Raw genomic sequence first — 26,527 nt, forward strand, 5'->3', positions numbered from 1 at the left:
AAACTGGCTCCGTACGCACAGCTCGACGATCCGCCAAGCACAAACGGCTCCTCATTGGGTCTCCGGCAACTGGCGTTGCTGGTGGCCGGGGCTAAAATCCGCGCCATGGCCGCCAGATTGCACCCGTTCGCGCATTTATTGCGAATGTCAAGTATATACGAACGAATTTTCCATTTTTAGGGGTTATCAACTCTAAGGCAGTTGTAACTAACCCACCGAAAACGTGGTTCCATCCACACTTTCTACCCCTGGCGCACGGCTATGGCGGAGTTATCAGACTGAAACACGCGTTTGCCCAGCAATTCGGTCATTTTTATCGTTTGGATTCCAGTGTCACTTAAATTTATTTATTTTATTTATTTATTTATTCAGAATAAGTCCGAAAACAGCACATTTTGGCCTTTACATCGAACTATTAACAACGATAACAATGGTCACATTTACAAACACCCAAGCCCTAGATGGAGCGAAACTCACCCAGGCGGGAATCGAACCCGCGACCCTTGGGATGGCAGACGAGGACGTTACCCCGCCGCCACCGGGGCCGGCAGGGTTTCAAAGTTTCAAAGTTTAATCGTCGCCCAACAGTAGTTTTGCTTGTAGCCCTGGGGTCCATCAGAAATTGACACCTTTACCTATTGATTACTTTTACTGAGTCTACATACCAATGTCGTACGCACCACTTACCTTTTCATTACCGGTTGGAATGCAGTGGATCATTTTTTATAGTGTTGGTTTTCTGAAAAAAATTACTTCATGTCGATGACTGGAATAGATATTTATTTAGAAAAATATTTTTACACTTTCAAATCAATTTCAATTGACTAAATCGAAAGCAATATTAGAATGTTGTGTGACAATATGGCACTTATTGATAAATTTTAATATAAAAATACAATTAAGAGCAGGGAAAATGTTCGTGTTTTGGTGATACTAGGAATATCTTACCCATAACTCTCCACGTCAAACAAAGTTTCCGACCAATTTCTTGGGCTTTTTTCTCAAGGGTAAAATTGACATCAAGAGATGTTTTCGAAGCTGCAAGTCTATGCCAGATCCCTAGTCGTGTATGCAACGTATATCAATAAAATCCTCTGAAGAGTGATAAAATATACGTAATGCCACGGATTTATTGCCTTTAGAGGTCTCTTGCAAGGGGTAACGTGGGAGCGCTGGTGACTTGGCTTCCAGCTTTAGGGTCCTCATTTGACATTTAGATTGAAAAATTTGCGAAAAAATATCTAAACATAGTACCCAATGCCCTGTATAATTGATAAGACTAAGATAGCTACAAAACCAACTCATTACAGGAACTCACAGACTGTGAAAAAATCTCCAAATTGGGATTTTAAGTTCTGGATACGAATGATTAGATCTTGTACCGGACGGTGGAAGTGACATGTGCAGATTAAGTAAAAGAATTATATCTCTGATATATTCCTTGGGTTATCGCTAATTTTTCCATTCAGCGAAGGATAGGGCCGGATGCGGACAGGGAAGCTTAAAATATACCCATACTAAAAAGAAAGACTCGTACTTTTCCACAGATTAAGACTCGTACTTTTCCACACTTTTCTTAAAATATACCTTGGACTTTTTCGTTTATTTCAATTGCATGAGGCATTTATTCAAATAAAGGGATTTCACGAGAGAAATGTTCCATATTTGTCGGACACTTCCATTAAATAAGGACCGTTACGAGAAATTATGCTTTATTTCCCTTATCACGCCCAACCGCAAAATAATTTAACATTGCTTTCATAATGAAACCTTGCCTGCTGTTTTTGACGGGCTTTCCGCTATTTTGATAAAATTCTTCTTTTGAATTATTGGCGTATTACTTACATTCCCTCTCCCGTGGACTACAACCTTCTAGTGGTGGAAGGGCCTGTGCATTCCGATGACCCCTAGAACTATCCTTGCTCATTGTCATCCATGCGAGATAGGTTGAAGGTTAAGAGCCGAAAGGTAGTCCACGCAGCGTCTGCTCCTCAGTGAGGCGACTGCAATGGCGTCTGCCCCCAGTGGGGCCGCGATGGTGTCACGTCAAAAACACTATTGAGGAAGGCAACGGGAAACCACCTCAGATATTAACCGCAAGAGTTTTATGTAGCATGTGTGGTCGTGTATGGCGCGGAAACATGGTCCCTGAAGCAGGAGGATAGACGTATATTGGAGGCTTTTGAAATGTGGGTGAGGAGAAGAATGGAGAGGGTAAAGTTGATAGAAAAGAAAACAAATGAGAAGTACTTGGTATGGTGGGCGAAGAGAGGGGTTTGTTGGGATAAATCCTATGGAGGCAGGAAAAGTGGATGAAGGGGGTATTGACCGGCAGCGGGATGTTGAAGACTGTAATTGAGGGGAGAATGTTAGGCAAACAAGGAAAGGGCACGAACAGGATGGGGATGTTGGACGGGATGGAGGGAGGAAGGAAGTACACAGAAATGAAAAGTAGGATTATATTAGAGAAGGATGTCGGGTTGTGTTTTGTTGGGAGAGGCAAGAGAATTATTCAGTAGTTTTTTCCATCTCAAACTTTCCTTAACTACTAGATTGCTTATAATAATGACTTATTTTTTATCAAGTGCCTGCAAATGTAAAGGAGCTTTGTTGGCAATGATAACATTTTGTTCATTCGAAATAAAATTGGGTAACTGGATATGCACAAATCTAATAGAACACAATAGAAATTGTGTTTTAAAAACTTGACAAAGTGTAATGATATGTTTTTTTCACTCAGGAAGAAAATTTAAGTGGAGCATTTAAAATTCGCTTCCGTAAGCGAATGCCTTAGTATTATCACGAATCCTTGAGTCATAATTGCTCGATGGCCTCATTCGGTTACGTTACCACTATAATTAATTATGCCTCCAACTTTGAAATGCCCTTCAAAGCTTCCAGCATAGGTCCACCAATAACTCATTTAAAATGGCGAAGTTCGACACAATCCGAAATGCTCCCCCTCATATCTTAAATGCATTTTCGGTCAACCCGAAGCCATCTCTCCCGCTGAGATGGTCGAAGACCAGCCATCTTATTTTTCCTCCAAAGCACCGATTCACCCCTCAATTGCTTCCGTCTTCCCTCGCGGGCAGGATGGTCACTTGGAGGCGGGGTCAGATGTGGGACCGAGTGGGGTGGGGGGCGGAGAGCTAACTCTCAAGCTCCCTCCAGTGCGGCCACGTCTTCAACATCCGGTAGAGTTTCTCGCCGGGGCTCTCGGTGGGGGAGACCTGCCGGTGGCCCAGGAGGACGTAGTCCGGGGAAACCTTGCCGAGCCGCACGCCCTCCGCGATGAGGCGCTTCGCGGCCGTCACCTGTCTCGCCGGTGGCTCCACGTCCGAGAAGGTCCCGACGAACGAGAGGCCGATGCTGATGTTGTTGTAGGATCGGGCGTGGGCCCCCACGCCGTCCCAGCCGCGGCCCTCGTACACCCGCCCGTCCCCCCCGACCATGAAGTTGTAGCCGACGTCCCACCAGTCCCGGCTGCCCATGTGGAAGCCCTGAACGGAGCGGACGACGGCGGCGCAGTCCTCGAAGGTGTAGCAGTGCTCGGTGGCGGTGTGCGAGACGATCACGTAGGGCACCGGGAGGGTCAGCGGGTCGGCGGGGGCCTTGGGCGGCTTGCCTCCCCACTGCTGCCGGCTCACCAGGAGTTCTGCGGGAAGAGACAAGAACTCGTGAATGGACGTCATTAAGACTCCTTCTTCCCACGGACGATACGGGATTGCAACTCCAGGGTTAGAGATAGATAAAATCCCACATAATGCCACCCACAGCGTCTAGGGAATAATTAGTTCTACTCGATCAAATACATACTCTTTCACTAATCTCGTGAATTTTTGCTGCCAAAACCCTTTCTTCCCGCATGACTGCATGGGACGGCCGCTCATAGTATGTAGTGCTCATTATAGTAATGCTTGTCCTGTTTTTGTTTGTTTTCAGGTTTCTCCTTCCATCCCTAGACTCCCTCTCTCTCTGTATGGGGGACACCTCCTTTTCTTGTCTCCTGCGGTGCGTCACTTTCCCTATCTGTGTCTTTTGAGGGCGAAGACCATGAGCTGCATGTCCCATACAATAGTGGAATTTCCCCTTTTTGCTTTTCAATTCTGCATTACCTGTCTTGTCATGGTGGATGCCTGTCGCATATGTAAATGGTTGTGGTTCATTTGTATTCCCTTTTTTCGCAAGCAAGCATTCAAGAGGTTCTCTCGGGTTCCCACTGGGTCACTGTTTTTGTCTTGTGTTCTGGTAATTCTTTTTTTAAATATTCCCGTAGCCCGTTAAAATTTGCCTTGTTGTATAGGTATATTTTACGCTTCTCTTTGTATATAATAATCGTCTTCAGGTAATGTTACAGAGAAAACCTCACCGTGAGGTACAGGAATTTGCTGGTACATGATGCAAATTAGCAACCAACGGAAAAAGCAATGGAGAAATTCTTAATAGAAATATTCGAGCGAAAACGGCTTTTAAAAATGAGGGAGAGGAATGCCTAATATCCGCTCGCATCAGCTGAAAAAATGCCTTCTAACACTTTCCCACCTGAAATATTTTATACCCGCAGTACATTTGAGCATAACAGCAGACCCTGAGTAGGAAAAGAAATATTTGAATAAATATTTTACGCACTAAACCCATGATGAGGCAAAATCCTGAGTTAGTTATTGAAGTAATAATAACATTCTCAGATCCTTCGGTTTTTCAGATTTCAGTACATTTGTTTTTTCATTTCTGTAGTTCCAAATTTATTTTTTTTCAAGTATAAAAAATGCTAAAACAACTTGCACAGGCAAACCAGAACCTCATGGAATACTTGAATTTGTCTTCAAGCATAAAATTTTATAATTTTAAAATAAACATTACTCCTAGCATTTTCAAATTAGAATATACTTTTTTCATTTCGTATTGGTTTTTGAACCACAGACACAGAGAGAAATTAATACTGTAATGAGAGCACATGTCGAGGCACCCACCAGGTCAACTTCGGGAATGAAATAGTAATAAACAATTTTTTCCGTGGATAAACACAAGTGCATGTCGCATTTCTTGCATTTGGCCTTGGTGCGACACTTGCAACCCTCAAGGGGAAAAAATCTTCTTGAGTGTACATACATTATGCAGATATCTCTGGCCAGCGATATTAGCCAGTGAGTCTGATGTCTCAGCTAATGGGGTGTTCTGTTCCTTTTGAACTTCACAATTATTTGCTGTCTCATCAGCATCATACTGTGCAGCCATCGCTTCGTCTACATCTACATTATACACCGCAAGCCGCCGCAGGGGCGTGTGGCGGGGGGTATTAGGTCATCACCCGTAAAATAGAACAAACCATATGCAACACCAAATAATGTCACCTCCACACACATATCAGTTTGATTATACACTTGATAAATTTTAATCGCGCGAAAGAAAGTGCTTACATACAACAACAAATAAAAAAATATTGTTCGTACATTCAAGTCATGCTGTAGAACTGTTAAAAATATGGGTCTATTAAATATAAAAATAACATGCAGGACATCGAAAAATATACATGTATACACTACCAATTCTAATCATCTCCTACGCGATTGCTGTCATGTCTATTATGATCTCTAATGGCACGTGGTTTTAAATCTATCCGTTCTTCGTTAAATCTCCCTAATTTTTAGTTTGTGATGTGATGTACCAGAGTAAGTATGTCGGGGTCTGTAATATATCTTTAACTTCTTCAGATAAGTAACCTGCAGCAAACTGACGCAGTCAATTTAACCTGCATTTGAACCTAAGGTCAACTAGCGGATGCTCCCTTCCCACTCCCACCAATAGTGGCCTGACACTGTTATCTTGTTCAAAAAAAACTTTTCGCAAACCTAGCAGCTCTAGTAGGATCTGGTGCTTTCCCGGCGTATTTGCTTCATGAGGTTTTCTCGGGTCTTCCACCGGGTAAATGGAACCCTTGACCCGGCGGAACACCCGAGAAAACTTAATCTAGCCGCTCTACGTTGCACTCGATCTAGTTCCAAAATTAAGCCTACTTTGTGAGGATCCCATGCACTTGCAGCATACTCAAGGTGAGGCCTAACTAATGGTGAAATAACATATCTCATTGGCCCTTTCATGACAATTCCAAAGTATTCTTTTCATGACTCATAACTTTTTATTAGCTATTTCAAGAATGTGTTCTTCCTCTTCCACCTCCAGTATTGGCTTTAAGTTCATTCAAAATTTCTCCCGTTTCACAAATACAAGTCCAATAGTCCCTTAAAATAATCAAGTCCTCCTCAGATGGAGCTGACGGAATTTCAGCTATTCTCATACACAAGTTACTTCCCAATGTGCTTCCTGCCATTACTCATATCTTCAATTGGTCTATTCTAACTGGAGCATATCCCTTACTCTGGAAACGGACCCTCGTCGGTTCCATCCCAAAAAAATCCACACCCACTAGCATTGCTGAATACAGGCCAATCAGCATTTTGCCTCCTTTATCAAAAGCATTCGAGAGATTCATTTATGAACAAATTTCAAAATTTCTCAATGAAAATAACTTACTTGATCTTCTACAATCAGGCTTTCGGTCCTCTCTCAGCACAGCTATCCTTAAAATAACAGATGACATCCGACTATCCATGGATCGCAAAGAGGTGACAATAATGACTCTCCTAGACTTTACCAAAGCCTTCGGCTACATTGACAAAGATATTCTCTTAGCAAAACTTCAAAACCTGAATTTTTCTTCCTCGTCTTTACAATGGGTTCGCTAATGCCTAAGTAACCGATTTCAAAGAGCCGTCACACCTAAATCATCCTCTAACTGGCTTCAAATACACAGGGGTGCTCCACAAGGATCCATCCTTGGACCCTTGCTTTTTTCCCTGCATATAAACGATATTAGTAAAGGCGTTTCATCTTGGACTGATCATGCAATTGCTATCTGTAGAAAAATAAACTCATCCCTGCATTCACTGAAAAGACTGAAGTACATTGTGCTCTTCCCTCCTTGAAGATGCTTCTTGTGTCCTCTCTTCTCATACCCCACTTTGATTACGGTGATGTAGTATACCGAGACATTTCAGGCGAACTGAAAACCAAACTCCAGAGGACCCATAATTCCTGTGTGCGGTTCATATGTGATCTCAGAAAATACGATCATATTTCTGACTCATTTACGAGAAACTCCTGATTAAAGCTAGAAGGCCGCAGGCATTTACATATTCTTTCACTTTTCTACGGAATACTTTCAAACCGCACACCTAAATATCGATACAAAAATTTCCTCACCATCAGCTCAACCCTCAACGGGAACCCTAGGAGTATCAATAAACTTCTTGTCCCGCACCATCGCACGGAAATCCATCACAAGTCTTTTTATGTAACAGCATGCCGTCTGTGGAACTCTCTCCCAGATGACATAAAAAAATCTCCATCCACAACAACACTGAAGAGAGCACTTCACTTAGCGAGGAAAAATCGAAATATATAAAAAAAGGGATATTGAAAGCCGCAAAAGAAAATATAGGAACGTTAATATGATAAGCATAAATAAACCATGGATCACGGATGAGATGATTACAAGGATGGATGAGAGGAGAAAATGGAAGAATGTGAATACAAAGTTAGACAAAATAAAGTACAAAGAATTAAAAAATAAATTGAGACGGGTAACAAATAGAGCAAAAGAAGCATGGCGGAAAACGCAGCGCAAAGAAAAAAAAGAAAGTTTATACAGGAAGGGTGAAATTGGTGCGCTGCAGAGCAAAGTTAAACCTTCATCAAGAGGTAAGAAAGGAAGATCTATGATAACAGTTAGAGATAAGTAGGGTAAGATAATAGTTGACGCAGAAGATCTAAGAAATATGGAAGGAATACATGGAAGCACTAGATGGGGAAGAACTTAGGCCAACAAGGTTAGGCATAGAAAAGGAGCATTGAGTAGAGGAAGATAGCTTATGTCCAGACATACTTGGCGATGAGATAGAAAGGACATTGAGGGAGATGAAATTAAATTAGGCCGTTGGGGTGGATAATATTCCTGCAAAACTACTGAAATATTTAGGAAAATGTGGAAGGAAAGGCTATATGGGCTGATTTATAGCATATATGAGGAAGGAATCTGGCCGGACGACGTTGAGAGATCAGTTTTAGTTCCTATTCCGAAAAAGGTAAAGGCTACATCTAGTGAGGACTACAGGACGATAAGTTTGATATCCCACGCAGGTAAAGTTGTTCTCAGGATCATAAAGAAAAGGATAGAGAGTAGGGCAAATGATTACTTATGGGATGATCAGTTTGGGTTTAGGAAGGGGAGAGGTACGCATGATGCCATTGCAGTAATGAGATTATTAATCGAGAGGAATATAGAACACAACCAGGAGGTATTTGCCTGTTTCGTAGATTTCGAAAAAGCGTTTTATAGAGTGAATTGGGAAAAACTAATGAGTATATTGCAGAAAATAGGAATAGATTGGAGGGAAAGGAGGCTAATCCGCAACCTGTACATATCTAAGACTGCTCAGGTGCGAGTGGGGTACGAGGAGTCCGGATGGGCAGTGTTAGGAAGAGGTGCAAGGCTGGGTTGCCCATTATCACCGTTGCTGTTCAACGTATAGATGAAGGCATTGGAAGGACTGGAGGTAAGACAGAAAGTCGGCGGGGAATTCGTAAAATCACTTAGGTTTGCTGATGACCAAGCTTCGGTTAACAATAAGAGAGCAAAAACTACAGCAGGTAGATCAGTTTACGTATCTCGGAAGTATTTTGAACCAAAACGGTCGAAGTAGTAGGGACGTAAGGAGAAAAATTGCGCTAGGCAAAGAGGTTTTCACAAGGAGGGAGTTGAGTAAGGATAATAAGAAATTCGTAAAAAATTTTACATGGGGCGTACGGTGCGGAAACGTGGCCATGAAGTTGGAAGATAGACGTAGATTGGAGGCTTTTGATATAAGGTGAGTGTGGAGAAGAATGTAGAAGGTGAAATGGACCGAAAAGAAAACAAATTAGGAAGTACTTGGTATGGGGGGGAAAAGAAAAGAGGGGTTTGTTGGGAGAAATCCTATGGATTGTGTTTTGTAAGGAGTCACAAAATATTTATTTGGTGGTTGTGTCCATCCAAAAACCTACATATATATATATATATATATATATATATATATATATATATATATATATATACTCATATATACAGAAACAGATATAAGGAAAAGGGATAGGAACACATATAAAGGACGAACACAATAAAGGTGGGGAAGGCGGAATCGAACGGATCACAAGAGTAAAAATATCTCCTCAACCGGGACTCGAACACCGGATCTTTCCACTTGCCGGGCGGATGCTCTTAACCACTTGAGCTATCGAGGATAGTCAATTTACTCTGAGATCCGTGGGTCTAATATGTCGCCAAGCGCCCCGATTCTTTCAGCCAAGAGATGGCGTCAGGGGGCAGTTTCACCCACCAAAGGAGAAATAGACAATACACAAGGAAAGGAAAGGACAGTGGGTTAGAATTCATACAAAATCATACAGGAAAGGAACAGTGCGTTTCGTTGCACGCATAGCCAGAAGAAAGAGATGAGCCACATTGGCCAAATACACATTCAAACACGAAATGCCGCCAAACGGCGAATAAATACTCATATATACAGAAACAGATATAAGGAAAAGGGATAGGAACACATATAAAGGACGAACACAATAAAGGTGGGGAAGGCGGAATCGAACGGATCACAAGAGTAAAAATATCTCCTCAACCGGGACTCGAACACCGGATCTTTCCACTTGCCGGGCGGATGCTCTTAACCACTTGAGCTATCGAGGATAGTCAATTTACTCTGAGATCCGTGGGTCTAATATGTCGCCAAGTGCCCCGATTCTTTCAGCCAAGAGATGGCGTCAGGGGGCAGTTTCACCCACCAAAGGAGAAATAGACAATACACAAGGAAAGGAAAGGACAGTGGGTTAGAATTCATACAACATCATACAGGAAAGGAACAGTGCGTTTCGTTGCACGCATAGCCAGAAGAAAGAGATGAGCCACATTGGCCAAATACACATTCAAACACGAAATGCCGCCAAACGGCGAATAAATACTCATATATACAGAAACAGATATAAGGAAAAGGGATAGGAACACATATAAAGGACGAACACAATAAACGAAACGCACTGTAAAAAAAGATCCGGTGTTCGAGTCCCGGTTGAGGAGATATTTTTACTCTTGTGATCCGTTCGATTCCGCCTTCCCCACCTTTATTGTGTTCGTCCTTTATATGTGTTCCTATCCCTTTTCCTTATATCTGTTTCTGTATATATGAGTATTTATTCGCCGTTTGGCGGCATTTCGTGTTTGAATGTGTATTTGGCCAATGTGGCTCATCTCTTTCTTCTGGCTATGCGTGCAACGAAACGCACTGTTCCTTTCCTGTATGATGTTGTATGAATTCTAACCCACTGTCCTTTCCTTTCCTTGTGTATTGTCTATTTCTCCTTTGGTGGGTGAAACTGCCCCCTGACGCCATCTCTTGGCTGAAAGAATCGGGGCGCTTGGCGACATATTAGACCCACGGATCTCAGAGTAAATTGACTATCCTCGATAGCTCAAGTGGTTAAGAGCATCCGCCCGGCAAGTGGAAAGATCCGGTGTTCGAGTCCCGGTTGAGGAGATATTTTTACTCTTGTGATCCGTTCGATTCCGCCTTCCCCACCTTTATTGTGTTCGTCCTTTATATGTGTTCCTATCACTTTTCCTTATATCTGTTTCTGTATATATGAGTATTTATTCGCCGTTTGGCGGCATTTCGTGTTTGAATGTGTGTATATATATATATATATATATATATATATATATATATATATATATATATATATATATATATACACACACACACACACGAGGGTCATCCGGAAAGTAGTACCCGTTCGTGCCGCATGAAGTGCTGACGACGCGAGTAGCCGCTGGACGAGGTCAGATAGCTTCAGTGGCTTGTCTGCCTTCTCTGAGCCAAGTTGCGTGACGCTAGCATTGCCTGTGTTGTTTCTGTGATTGTTTACAATGTTTAAAAAAATTGAGAACGCCGCCAGTTGTGAAGTGAGGGCAGTGATTAAATTCCTCAATGCAAGAAACGTTCGCCCATGTGATATTCATCGCCAATTAAAGGAGGTGTATGGAGACAATGTAATGGACGAGTCGTCTGTTCGGCGGTGGTGTCGCAACTTCAACATGGGGAGGGGGAACACACACGACGATGAGCGTTCGGAGAGACCGTCTGTCATTACAGACCAACTGGTGAGCTCAGTTGACGAATTCGTGAGGAACGATCGGCGCGTCACAATTGATGACATCTGTGAGCATTTTCCCAATGTTTCTCGAATAATTGTTCATGAAATTGTTAAACACCATCTGCATTATGCAAAAATTTGTGCAAGATGGGTCCCTCGCGTATCTCAATGAGCTGGCGGCGAAGGACTATGCAGCAGGAATACAGAAACTTGTCACACGTTATGACAAATGCCTTAATTTGCTTGGAGATTATGTTGAGAAGTAGTTTAAAGTATCCTCTTTCAAATAAAATTTTTTATGTTTGTTAATATTTACTTTTGTGTCTTTATTTCACGAACGGGTACTACTTTCCGGATGACCCTCGTGTATATATATATATATATATATATATATATATATATATATATATATATATATATATATATATATATATATATATATATATATATATATATATATATATATATATATATAACGATTGTACGGAAAAACTCACACCAGCGGCACAATAATGGGCTGACACAATATAACACAAATAGAAAAGAATAGACACATTTAAAAGAACACTCACACGGTAAATTGTTCGAGCTTTCGGCCCTCTCAGAGGCCTTCTTCAAGAGAGACTAAAAATATGCTATTCATATGCTATATATATATATATATATATATATATATATATATATATATATATATAGGTCCAACTTGTTTCGTTGTTTTGGATGGACATAATTACTAATTAAATAATTTGTGACCCCTAGCAAAACACATCATCCTACTTTACATTAGGTCCCTCGTCATCTGTGAGTACTTTCTTCTTCCCTTCATCTCGTCCAACATCTATCTGTTTCAACATCCTTCCCTTTCCTCGTTTGCCTAACATTCTCCCCTCAATTACAGTCTTCAACATCCCGCTGCCGGTCAATACCCCCTCCAGTCACTTTTCCTGCCTCCATAGGATTTCTTCCAACAAACCCCTCTCTTCGCTCACCATACCAAGTACTTCCTCGTTTGTTTTCTTCTCTGTCCATTTCACCTTCTCCATTCTTCTCCACGCCCACATTTCAAAAGCCTCCAGTCTACGTCTATCCTCCTGCTTCAATGACCACGTTTCCGCGCCGTACATAGCTACGCTCCATATCAAAGTTTTTACGAGTCTTTTCTTAACATCCTTACTCAACGTCCCCGTCATCAACTCCCTCCTCCTAGTGAAAGCCTCTTTGCCTAGCGCAATTCTTCTCCTTACGTCCCTACTACTTTGACCGTGTTGGTCCAAAACACTACCGAGATACGTAAACTGTTCTACCTGCTCTAGTTTTTGCCCTCCTATTTTAATGTTAAGCTTAGCCTTTTTCTTTCTAGAAAATCGCATAACCTTTGTTTTATTAATATTGATTCTCATCCCATACCTATAGCCCTGAATGTCCAATTCACTCAGCAATGCTTACAATCCCTTGGCTGACTGACCAACTAAAGCTTGGTCAGCGGATTAGCCTCATATCCCCCCAATCTATTCCTATTTTCTGCAATATTAGCATTAGTGTTTCCCAATTCACTATATCAAACGCTTTTTCGAAATCTACGAAACAGGCAAATACCTCCTGGTTGTGTTCTATATTCCTCTCGATTAATAATCTCATTACTGCAATGGCATCAAGCGTACCTCTCCCCTTCCTAAACCCAAACTGATCATCCCCTAAGTAATCATTTGCCCTACTCTCTATCCTTTTGTTTATGCTCCTGAGAACAACATTACCGGCGTGGGATATCAAACTTATTGTCCTATAGTCCTTACATGATGTAGCCTTTACCTTTTTCGGAATAGGAACTAAAACTGATCTCACAAAGTCTTCCGGCCAGATTCCTTCCTCATAAATACTACGGATTAGCCAATATAGCCTCTTCCTCCCACATTTTCCTAAGGATTTTAAAAGTTCCGCGGGAATGTTATCCATCCCCACGGCTATATTTAGCTTCATCTCCCTTAATGCCCTTTCTATCTCATTGTCTAGTATGCCTGGGCATAAGCTATCTTCCTCTACGTCCTGTTCCTTTTCAATGTCTAACTTAGTTGGTCTACGCTCTTTACCGTACAGTTCTTCTATATATTCCTTCCATCTCTCTTGGATCTTTCCCGCGTCAAATATTACCTTACCCGCCTTATCTCTAACTGCTATCGTTGATCTCCCTTTCTTACTACGCGATAAAGATTTAAATTTGCTGTACAGCGCACCGACCTTCCTCTGCAGGCTTTCCGTATCCTCGCACTGCGTCTTCCACCATGCTTCCTTTGCTTTATTTGTTTCCCGCCTCAATTTATTGTTTAATTCTTTGTACTTCATTTTGCCTAATTCTGTATTTACATTCTTCCATTTTCGCCGCTCATCCATCTTTGTAATCACCTCATCCGTGATCAATGGTTTCCTAGTACTTTTAGCGTTAAAGGTTCCAATAGCGTCTTTTGCGGCTTTAGGCAACCCTTTCTTGATACTTTCCCATTTTTCTTCGATAGTACTTGGCTGCTACCATCCTCCATGATTTCCTCTACAGCCTGTTTGTATTCCTTCCTTTTCAAACCATTGAATGCTTCTACATTCCATTTTCTAACCCACCGACCCTGCCTTATCTTTTTGAAACGGACGCTATATTTCATAACAACTAAATTGTGGTCATAGTCCGCATCCGCTCCCGGGAAGCTGTGGGAATTTATCACACTGTTCCTAAACCTGTGTCTAACCAGGATATTATCTAGCTGATGCCTTTCTGAGTCACCTTAATTTTCCAAGTATACCTGCGTGTTTTGTGGTGTCTAAACCAAGTGTTAGTGATGACTAGCCCCTGTTTCCTGCAGAACTCAACTGCTTTCTCCCCGCGGTCATTCCTTGTGCCTAAACCGTAGTCCCCGACCTCGTCACCATCTCTTCCTTCGCCTACCGTCGCATTCCAATCCCCCATCACTATCAAATATTTCCCTGCAGGAACACACGCGATTACGTCCTCTAACTGGTCGTATATCCTATCGACCTCTTCTTCCTTATGGGTGCTCCGTGGCATGTATGCCTGAATAATAACTAAGTTCGTCGGTTCTGCTTTTATCTCTACTAGTACTATTCTATCCGTTACCTATTCTATGTTGGCTACGCTTCTTCCTACCTATTCATTTAATACTATGGCAACCCCTCGTTGGCTCTCGTCCCCACCGCTGTATATTATTCTATACTTATCACTCCAGTAATCCCCGCTGTCTTTCCATCTCACCTCGCATAGACCTAAAATATCGATATTTCCCCTCTCCATCTCTCGCTTAACATTCTCCAATTTCCCTGTCCTCATCATTTTCCTGACATTCCACGTTCCTATTCTAACTAATGTGGTCTTCTTCTCCTGCGTCTTCTGTCCTGCTGATGCTGGTTATCCCTTGTAAGGGTTTCGTGGGATGACGACCGCGGAAGCCTTGCCTCCCCCGCTGCCGGGCATCACACACAGCTGATTGGGCCGAGCCCCGTAGTTACCAGGACTCATATTCTCTGTAGTGGCCATCATATTTATCTTTGGAATGATAATTGAGGTGGTTTCCCGTTGCCTTCCTCAATAGTGTTTTTAACGTGACACCATCACTTACTGGCCGCCCCACTGGGGTCAGACGCCATTGCAGCCGCCTCACTGAGGAACAGACGCTGCGTGGACTACCTTTCGTCTGGCTCCTAACTTTCGACCTATCTGGCATGGGTGACCCTACCAGGAGCAATGATTATTACTCCCGCCAGCACAGCTCTAGGGGTCATCGGAACGCACAAGCCCTTCCACCACGTCAAGGTTGTAGTCCGGGGAGGGGGATATATATATATATATATATATATACACACATACATATATATATATATATATACATACATATATATATATATATACATACATATATATACTACCTTGATCAAAAAGTTCCCGGAATTTATTCAGAAAATTAAAAAAAATACAAGTTTATTCATCTAAATCTATATTGTCCCCTTCAAAGTAATCCCCATCGACTGCAACACACTTATGCCAGCGCTTGATCCAATCCTCGAAACATTTTTATACTCGGTTTTCGGTATGTCCATCAGTGATTCCTGCGATTTTTCCATTACTTCCTCTTGGCTGCTAAAACGCGTTCCCCGTAATGGTTTTTTAACTCGATTGAACAGAAAGAAGTCACAGGGAGCCAAATCAGGTGAATTCGGTGGCTGTTGGATGGTATTTGTTGCATTTTTCGTCAAAAAATTACGAATAATGATAGCACTGTGTGACGGTGCGTTATCATGGTGCAAAATCCACGAGTTTTCTGCCCACATTTCTGGTCTCTTTCGGCGAATTGCTTCACGCAAACGTCTCATAACGCCCAAATAATACTCTTTGTTTACTGTCTGGCCTTCTGGCAAAAATTCATGATGCACTACACCGTTGTAATCCATGAAAACCGTCAGCATTGCCTTCTTTTTTGACTGAAAACGACGTGGTTTTTTTGGTCTCGGCTCATTTGGTGAACGCCATTCACTTGCCTGATGTCTGGATTGCGTGTCGTACTCATAAACCCACGTCTCGTCTCCAGTAATGATCCTTTTGATGAATGTGGGATCGGATTCAGCCTCGCAAATCATGTCTTTTGCGACGTCAACACGGTCTCTTTTTTGCATGAAATTGAGGTCTTTTGGCACCAACTTTGCTGCTACACGACGGAAACCCAAATCATTAACCACAATGTCTTGGGCGGATCCATAGGCAATGTTCAAGTCCTCCGCTATTTCTCTGATGGTTAATTTGCGGTTATTGACCAACATTTCTTTTACTTTATCAATTTTTTCACCGACTTTCGATGTCGATGGTCTGCCACTGCGTTCATCATCTTCGATTGACCCACGACCACTTCTGAACCGCTCGTGCCACTGGTAAACGACCGTTTTTTTAGAGAATCGTTGCCGAAACACTTTTCCAAAATTTCCAACGTCCGTGCGCCACTAAATCCGTTTTTTACGCAAAATTTAATACAAGTTCGTTGTGGCAAATTTAAATCCATTTCTGCAATTGTAAAAAATCGCCAACACACACAGAGATAGATGTACTCTTGGCTACGTAACTTTTGCAAATGTCAAGTTATGACACTAAGATTTAAAGGGAATATCAACAACAGATGTACCAATTTAACAAAAAAAACAGAACTCAAATCGGAACGATGGGAGCGGCACACGGTGGTTATTCCGGGAACTTTTTGATCAAGGTAGTATATATACGAGGGTCATCCGGAAAGTAGTACCCGTTCGTGAAATAAAGACACAAAAGTAAATATTAACAAACATAAAAAATTTTATTTGAAAGAGGATACTTTAAACTACTTCTCAACATAATCTCCAAGCAAATTAAGGCATTTGTCATAACGTGTGACAAGTTTCTGTATTCCTGCTGCATAGTCCTTCGCCGCCAGCTCATTGAGATACGCGAGGGACCCATCTTGCACAAATTTTTGCATAATGCAGATGGTGTTTAACAATTTCATGAACAATTGTTCGAGAAACATTGGGAAAATGCTCACAGATGTCATCAATTGTGACGCGCCGATCGTTCCTCACGAATTCGTCAACTGAGCTCACCAGTTGGTCTGTAATGACAGACGGTCTCTCCGAACGCTCATCGTCGTGTGTGTTCCCCCTCCCCATGTTGAAGTTGCGACACCACCGCCGAACAGACGACTCGTCCATTACATTGTCTCCATACACCTCCTTTAATTGGCGATGAATATCACATGGGCGAACGTTTCTTGCATTGAGGAATTTAATCACTGCCCTCACTTCACAACTGGCGGCGTTCTCAATTTTTTTAAACATTGTAAACAATCACAGAAACAACACAGGCAATGCTAGCGTCACGCAACTTGGCTCAGAGAAGGCAGACAAGCCACTGAAGCTATCTGACCTCGTCCAGCGGCTACTCGCGTCGTCAGCACTTCATGCGGCACGAACGGGTACTACTTTCCGGATGACCCTCGTGTGTGTATATATATATATATTTTAGAAGTGCTAATCTGTGCATTATATGCGTCTTTCTGCCTATGGGTATTTACTCGTATGTGTATGTATGTAATTATAAATTTTATGGCTAATTAATATAATATGTATACGACGATGGGTCAAATGGAAGATAAGAGCATTTGGTCTCAATTTTACCCAAATAAAGATCCTTATCTATTAAGACCTCTCTCGGCTTCGGGTGGTTTCGGACAAAGACATTTGGAATTTCAACGAGGATGTATTGTATAACATATAATCTTGAGTGCTCTCCATTAGAACACCTGACGATTTGATGAAGAGGGGCCTGAAGTAGTGCAACGCTACTTGTAGAGACAATTTTCAGTTCCTGGACCAAGTTCGATAGAACTCACTCATTGATCACACGCATCTGATCCTCCCATGCATTTGTCACACCCTCGCACGTTTCACTTACGATTTGAAAATTGCAGATCACATTACAGAATATCTCAAGAAACTAAACTTTATTTCTGTTTCTCAGAAGAAACTAAACGGCTATTTCTGGATTCTCGCAAGAAACTCCTTAGAAACCTGCTGTTCTTAACCTACCAAATACGAATTTATAATTCCTCGCAGTATTTTACCAATGACTTCAATAGCCATGAAAGAATACGAAAAATAAATACGAGAGGTAATTATTAACTCGTTCTCCTTCATCATGGAACAACTACATACAACCAGTCATTTGCAGTCACAATGGCGTGGCGTCATTGGAATGAGCTAACATCCATTATAACTAATGCGCCATCTCCCCCATTTAATCGTTCAAGCGCACGCTTCATAAATCGCTAATTTCCCAGAAATCCACACAGTAAAAATCCAGATTATTTCGGATGTTTTGATTAGTTCAATGGAGGTATTTCCCAGGGAGCTTCCACCGAGCTCCTTCCGTTCCCTCCTCCCGCCAACGACGTTAACCCCGCAGTAAGACACGTCCATTCGCCGAATCACTTTGAAAAAGGACAAACGATAAATGAAGAGTATTATGCACGAGTAATTATTGGATCGGTTGAGCGAAGAAGTCAAGAAAAGACCCCTTCATTTGGGAAAGAATCATCTTATATTTCATGGAGGCAATGCTCTGGTGAACAGTGACTTCTTTCGATTTTCAAACTTGAAGAAATGGCTCGGTGTAAGACGATTCGCGGGGAAAAAGGAGGAGGTGGTCATCGCCAGCAAAGATTGACCCGTGTTTGAGGGCATTTCGAAACCCTAATCCGTTTGGACGGCTTTAAAAACTAAGCGACAGTACTTAATCACGTTCCTGCCAAGTCGTTCTCACGCAACACACTTGCGCATCGTCAAACGCTCTTGAAAATCAGTGCTCATGACGAAGAATCAACTTTCCCCGTCTCAATCTGTGGCAACAAGTGAAATGAAATCATAAAATATGATCATTTTTATAACAAATGTGCGCCCTTGGTTGAACTTATCTGTTAAGAGTTGAGAGCTTTAAGATGGCCACTTATCACTCAATAAAAATACTTTATTTCCTGATAATGAATCATGGTTGGAACGAGGGCAACTTAAGTGGAATGCTAACATAACATGATGACCTTAAAACTAACGGTTGCTTATTTAAATGAAACATAAACCACGTAAAAGGGCGGAATGCACAACGCCAACATTAGCACTTTCAAAAGACTAACCTGCATTTGGAACAATGTGATGGTGGCCATTTCATTAAGTCCAAAAGAAGAGCATTTTAGCAACAAAATGAATTTAATGCCTTTTAGTTTCTTTCTTATTGTAGGCCAACCGCGGTTGCATTTAAAATGACTTGTACCCGCGACTGCTAGAATACATCGAGGTGTGGCGGGGGTTGTTAGGTCAAACAACAAATTCATTGCCAATCTACACCCACAAAGGCGAACATATTCACGCGAAAACTTTTTCAACTTACATGCATGCAAATACATATATTATCTCCTAACACACACATGCACAACTGAGGATATACCTTATGTCTACGCAACGTTTAATCTCGTCCTGATCTATAAATTAAATGTCTTTAATACTTCAATAGTGACTTCGGTTTCTTACTATTAATGATTCCTGATTGTTCGGGCAAAGAACGATTATTTGTATCTTCCTGTCCTGGATTCTATCTCCCTTATCTTATCTTTGTGGTCTGACCTACCCAAATAGTGTGGGGCCATAATAATTCCTTTAGTGTCATCGTTAAACGCGTTTCTTCTGAACCTTAGTAAGAGTCTTTGTCTCGCTTGTTCTCTTCGTATCTCATGTGACTCACAGCATAATTCCCCTCAAAGCTCCATCACACTTGTGTTCTTATTATTACAATTCTTAACGAATCTGGCCGATTTTCTCTGGACGTAATGCAATTTTTCTTGCCGATTTTCCTCCCAAGACTTCAAAAAACTTACGGCATATTCCAGATGAGGTCTAACTGGAGCGAAATAACACCTATCTTTTACTTTCTCATTACATTTCCCCACCACTCGTTTAATGAAGCCGAGTTTCTTTAAAGCGGATCCATATATTACCATGATATGTGCTCCCTATGAAAGGCGTGACGTTAGAACTATCCCCTAATATTTAACTTGATTGGCCGTACTTGGTACTAAACCCTCAATTTCATATTTAAAGTCCTGATCATCACTTCCTTTGTTTCAAACTGCGAATTTCCTTTGGTTAAGTAGTAATCCCTAAACAACCGATAATCTAAACGGATATACCGGTGGCCGACAAAAGCATTGAATGAATTTCAAATAATTAAATTAATAAAAATTAACTAAGAAAAAAAATTGGAGGCAGATAATAACAGTTGAGTGGGTGTCCTGTTCGTAGTACGCACCGTCTCCGTGGGATGCTCCCCCTTCGGCGGCGTTCGATGAGGCATCGCCGCCGTCGACCACCGCCGTCCCATCGCTGGACAGGAGCGTCGCGAGCACGACGACGAGCACGATGACCCCCAGGGCGAGGGCCAAGGTGCCAAGGGCCCAGCGGATAGTGCAGGGGCCTCCCACTCCGCACACCGGGCTCTCCTCGCCGCCTGCACCGCCCTCTGGAGGGGGAAACATCGCCGTGCATTAATGGAAGGGTCTGTCCCAAAAATAAGTAGAATAAATCTGGGGGAAAAATTGCAGATCGAATTACAAATTGCTAACATTCTTCACGAGAGCACCCCTATGCATCGACACACCGATGCCAGTGCCTCGGCTAGTTGTGATATGCTTCCTGTGAGGCACCAACAGGACCCTCGTTCAAGCACCCCTTCATGGCCCCTTTGACGTTATCCAGTGGTCCAAAATGGTACTTAAAGGGGTTATACAATTTGGAACACCTTTCTCATGGCTTAATATTCTATAAGAATGCAGCGCACCGTGGTTTCCTGAATATTGCACTCTTCTGCTTACACCCTGACCCTCTATTGGTCAATTATAATCGAGCAGGTGCCTTCTTTTTTCGCTAATTTTCATCGGCACTGTGTTGTTAATGGATGCCCAGGGCATTCCTCATCGCCAACCTCCTCTCTACCCTACCAGAACATCCTGTGCAAGAAGGGAACCATAACTTGGGACATTTCTTTATTTCCATAAGCATCTTCCACCGTAGTCATGGTCACCGAACCCAATTTTCCAAGCTTAATGCACAATTAAATCGCTTCTCATTGCTCCATGGATAGAGGCACTGTGCATTCGTGACGTGACCATGGAACAGGGATCCAGTCTAGCCACAATCCTCGCACTGTAAAAGGTCACAGTTAACTGACGAAAGTCGTGTTGCTTTCCGAAGATCTCCCATTACCTTTCCCACCATAAACCACCCCACTTCAGACATCTGCGTTGGTGGCGAAAAATCATGTTACTCATCTTTGGGACAGCCCCTCTACGTGAGGGTGGGTGAGGGAGAGAGGGTTGGTGCGGTGAACTGATAATTTGGATTGTGTGTGGGCTCGGACATTTACGGCGGGGCGCGAAAGAAGTGGGCCACTCATGTTGACTCAGGGTGCTCACACGACGCACGCGGGGAAAGGAGGTTGGAATGGGAAAGTTAGAAAAACGTTCGGGGAATTTTAAACTAAGTTTATAACAGTGCAACAATTTCGGAGTGTAGAAATCACCCGACCTTACCGGGATTCGGATTCCGGCGAAGGCGACTGATTTTTACTCTCTGAAATTGTTGCACTCCAGTGCATACTTCGCAAATGACTCCGTCAAAAGTCACTTTGGCGCCATATCCCGCGGTTTCTTGGAATAAGCGTGTCTTATTTATCTAAAGAAGGGCTGCTAAGTGACACCTGTAAATATTACACCTCCTAGATACCCGGCTTCATTAGAAGAGTACTGGGTAAATGTGATGAAAAGGTCAAAGAGAAATGTCATCTTTCGCTGATTAGGCCTCATTTAGAATATGCTGCAAGTGCATGAGATCCTTATGAAGTTGGATTGATTGCCGAATAGGATCGCGTGCTACGTGAACTTAATAGCGAATTCAAAATAATAAATTACCCCCATCGTAATTCAGTAGGATAGATCATGTCAATAAAATCAGAGAGATTAAGTACAGAACAAATAGATTTGAGATGTCATTTTTTCCACGAACGAAATGAGGGATCGGATTAACATTTCCCGAACGCGGTAGGGGTTAAAATATTCGGATGAAAATTAGTCGTATGGGTGTTCACTCCCTGCCACACTTCCTGGCGGTGGCTTTAAGGGTACTAAAATATCAAAAAAGGATACTGAAATCCGCATATCGAAACAAAAGGAACAGAAAATAGGAGACGGAATGGTAAACAATGGATAACATAAGAGATGATTAGGAAGTTGGACGAGAGAAGACAATGGAAGGAGGTATCGGAAGAAGGAAGTGCACAGAGAGATGAACAAAAAACAGGACGATGTGAGAAATGAATGGGGCCCAAAAAAGACGGTTGAAGAAGCACTAAGGAGACTATTGGAATATGTACAGGAGAAGGGTGTGCTGTAGAGGAAGCGCTATCAAAATAAAAAAAAATAAAACGGACAGCCAGAAACCAAGTAGATAAATATGAGCGTGAAATGTCATTAAAACAAGGAGTGTGTGCATAGTAAAACGGCACGAAATGAAACCTGCCCTAGACTTGAATGCACCTGGCGCTGGTGTGCTTTTTGGGCGAGTGAGTAAGGGGAGAGGACGACAATCCACGAAGGTGTTTGAAGGCATCGAGTTTGGCGTTATCCATGAGAATCGCCTAATTCGGATGAATGCCTCGGGCGACACCATTTATCCCACGACATACGTGCACCGTCCATTTGGGGGATGGAAGGACCTGCACCATCGAGGTCATTTCGAAAGGAGGTGCGGGGCGCCATCTCCAACCCGTCCAGAGGATTGCTCCTCGTCCTCGTCCCGTCCTTTTCTTTGCTATTTGGACTTTGAATGTAAGGGAATGTAATCACTGATCTAAATCTCTCTCGGGATGATTCGGCCGCGAGGTGGGAATGTGTAGACTCGATTAAATACTTTAGGGCGTTACCCTCACTCACGATTTCTCCTGGATGAAACACATACGGGGTATGTGTGGACAAGCTAAAGAAAAAAATTGGATATCTACATCTACAGCTACATCAATACCCTGCAAGCCACCAAAAATGTGTGTGGCAGGGGGTGCAGCACCAGGAGGAAAGAGTAAGGGATGAGGGGGTTAGGGTTTTTCAAATGGATGGGGAAAGGTAAGGGGAACCTGCAAAAAAATATATTAAAAAATATATATATATATAAATATAATCGTATAACCCTGCACAGTCGCTACCTTGTAGGTTAATGCTTATTATGTCGAGCCGGCTCCTGGGGGATTTCGATTACAAGAATTCTGGACTCTTATTGTTCTCGGAAAAAATGCCCCTTTAAATCTGTCTGTCTTGCAGTCAATCTCTCTAATCTTACATTCGTGATCCCTCCGCCCGTAATACGTTGGGGTTCGTATTATGTTCTTGATGTCATCGGAAAGGGACCCATCTTTAAATATTTTTAATAAGTTTAATCTATACTGTAAACGCCGCTGTTTAAGGGAATCCCAGCCTAAATTTTCTAGTAAAGTAGTTACGCTACTGCGTTGGTCATAACAATTTTTGACAAATCTAGCCCCCCTCCGCTGAACTCGATCCAATTCCGAAATTAAATTCATCTCTTGAGGATCCCATATACTGGCAGCATACTCTAGGTGGGGCCTGACTAGGGCAAGAAAACATTGTTCCTTCACTTTTTCGTCACATTTACCCAGCACTCTTTTTACAAATCCCAATTTTTTATTAGCACGACCACATAATTCCCGTATGTGCTTTCCCCAGGACAGATCGTGAGTAATTGTTACACCCAAGTATTTAAAGGAATCCACCCTCGCGATTTCTGTTTGCTTCACTTTGTAACTATATGGGGGGGTGTTACTCTTTTCCCAAAAATGTATTACTACGCATTTTTTCAAATTTAATTCCAATTGCCATGTATCGCACCAAGTCTGGATTGCATTTAGGTCGTTAGCTAACGCGACTCTGTCTTCGCGACTTCGAATGTCCCCATAAATCACCGCATCGTCAGCAAAAAGACGGAGCCTGCTATTGACCGCGGTACTGAGGTCATTTATGTGAATAAGAAACAAGAGGGGGCCTATGACACTTCCCTGTGGTACACCCGATGTGACCTTGACAGTATCGGATGATACACCGTCCAGGACAACTGTTTGGACGCGATTTTTTAAAAATTGTCTGATCCAGCATATAACACTCCCGTGTATTCCATAACTTTCCAACTTAGCGAGTGACTTGCAATGAGGGACTTTATCAAAAGCTTTTTTAAAATCTAGAAATATTGCATCAACTGGAATATTACTTTCACCGGAATGCATTATATCATTAACAAAGAGTGCGAGTTGAGTTTCGCAGGATCTACCTCTACGGAACCCGTTGGTTATTAATCAATAAATCTTGGCTATCGAGGTACCTCATTATGGAACTAACAATGATGTGCTCAAGAATCTTACAGGAGATGGAGGTGAGCGATATTGGACTATAATTCCTGGGGTCCTCCCGGTCTCCATTTTTAAAGATGGGTGTCACAGAAGCTATCTTACAGCCGCTTGGCACGCTTTCTTCTGCTAATGATTTCTTAAATATTATATTAAGATAAGGAGCAATTTCAGACGATAGTTCTTTATACACGCGAGCCGGTATCTCATCAGGTCCCGGAGATTTGTTGGGGTCGATGTTTTCAAGGAGTAACTCTATTCCGCGAGTGGAAAAGTCGATTGCATGCATTGGCTGTAGAAATGCTTTCGGGAGGTTCTCTGGTGTATTCGGGGAGCATTTGTTGAAAACACTGTGGAATAATGAGTTTAATATGTTGGCTTTATCTAAACTACTTGTTACTTTATCCCCTTTTTCGTTGTTCAATGAGTTTACGGTGGAATTTTTTCCCTGCACATCCCTGACGTAGGACCAAAACATCTTTGGGTTATCGTTTACATGTTCACCTAATTTTTTCCTTTTGAATTCCGCTAGCGCCTTCCGGAAGGCCTTCTTGGCAGTGGACCTAGATGCTTTGTAATTCTGTAAGGTTTCGTTGATTTTATCAGGGGAGGAATCTTTAACCGCGTTTTTCATTCTGGCAAGGAACGCCCTTTGCCGTCTTAGTGATTTCCGAACTTCAGAGTTGTACCAACGGGGTTCCTTACTCTCTCTTAAAAATTTACTAGGTATGAATCCCTGTATTGCTGAACGTGTTATCGCAAGAAAATTATTCCAGGTATCCTCGACACTCCTAGTTTTGCTTAATTCGTCAAATCTAAGAAAGGAAGAGTTTAACTCAAGTTTTAGGCCATCATGGTCAGCTTTATTGAAAAAATAAATTTTTCTCTGAGGTTTCTTAACTTTTTCTACGCTTAGGGAAAATTTAGCGTTTACAGCCCTGTGATCACTGATTCCATCAATAACTCCTACATTTAAGACTCTTTCGGGTATATTAGTAGCTAATAGATCAAGAATGTTCTTTCCCCTTGTTGGTGAAGTGACTAATTGATGTAGGGAATTTGAGGTGAACGTCAAAATGAGGGACTCGCATAAATCCTTGTCTTAACCTCCATTTTTAAAACTGTACGAATCCCAATCTACTGTGGGAGCATCGCCACCGATTATTAATCTATGCTCATTGTTGTGGGATGTAAAGCTTTTTATCTGCCTTTCTAGATCTAGTATTGTGTTAACGCCAGCATGGGGTGGTCCACGGGTCCTGTATAAGACGCACAGACATATATTCTTTTCGCACTGGGTATTTTTACTGAGCACCAGACACTTTCTATACAGTTATCAGGAAATAACTCAGCTCTACTGATGGTAGAGTTTTTAACCGCGATAAACACTCCTCCTCCGGCTCTATTCTGCCCGTCATTTTTATAAACTGTAAAGGACTTGGGAAATATTTCGCTGTCTGCGATATCATCTGTTAACCAACTTTCAGTTCCTATAATGATATCTGATTCTGTGCTATGAATGAGGTGGTGAAATTCCGGTATTTTATTTTTTAAACTTCGGCAGTTAACTACTACTACGGAAATTATTTCTTCGTCTAGAACCTTCTTTGTGTTCGTTGCGGTCTGCTTTCTGGTGACGCTATTTATAAGTCTTTTGGGTGTCTTAATACACGATCGGTCCATATTCTGATAAGTGATTCTTTCTTTTGTCTCATTAGCACTGTACGTACCTCGAGAAATTTCTTTAGGTAACCTAGTATTGTGAAACCCACTAATTGACCTACACTTTATAATATCGTTATGAGGGAAATTTATCTTTAAATTTATATTAACCCCAGTACCTAACCTACTCATTTGCCTAAAAAATATCTACAGTGCTCGAAGATCCTATGAGCCATATTAGATCATATGAGATATATTAGAAGAGTAATTGGTAAATGGGATGAAAAGGTCAAAGAGAAATGTTGTCTGTCCCTGGTTAGGCCTCATCTATAGAATATGCTGCTAGTACTATATGGGATCCTCACGAAGTTGTATTAATAGCTGAAATGGATGGCGTGCAGCGTAGAGGAGCTAGATTTGTAAGACGTTGTTGTGTATCTAACTTACTAGCGTATCTAAAATATTAAAGCAACTAGGCTGGGAATCACTCAATGGAGCGAAGGTTAAACTACAGATTGAAGCTCTTGCATAAATTGTAAGGGCGTCTATTTAGTTGGCATGATGTTGAAAATATAT

The 26,527-nt window shown here is 42.0% G+C and overlaps 1 protein-coding gene across 1 annotated transcript in view; it reads right to left on the reverse strand.

Moving 5' to 3' along the window:
• Nucleotides 1-772: 772 nt before the first annotated feature.
• Nucleotides 773-26,527, reverse strand: part of LOC139698642 (peptidoglycan-recognition protein SC2-like) — a 37,754-nt gene continuing 11,999 nt past the window's right edge. Inside the window, exons 2-3 of the mRNA XM_071597497.1 lie at nucleotides 20,135-20,344; nucleotides 773-3,658 (exon numbers count right to left, since the gene is read on the reverse strand). Coding sequence (XP_071453598.1) covers nucleotides 3,153-3,658; nucleotides 20,135-20,344 — 716 coding nt within the window. The 3' untranslated portion in view covers nucleotides 773-3,152. The remainder of the gene's footprint in view (nucleotides 3,659-20,134; nucleotides 20,345-26,527) is intronic.

Source organism: Hetaerina americana, unplaced genomic scaffold (assembly GCF_022747635.1).
Source record: "Hetaerina americana unplaced genomic scaffold, ioHetAmer1.1.p SCAF_9, whole genome shotgun sequence".
NCBI classification, from domain to species: Eukaryota; Metazoa; Arthropoda; class Insecta; order Odonata; family Calopterygidae; genus Hetaerina; species Hetaerina americana.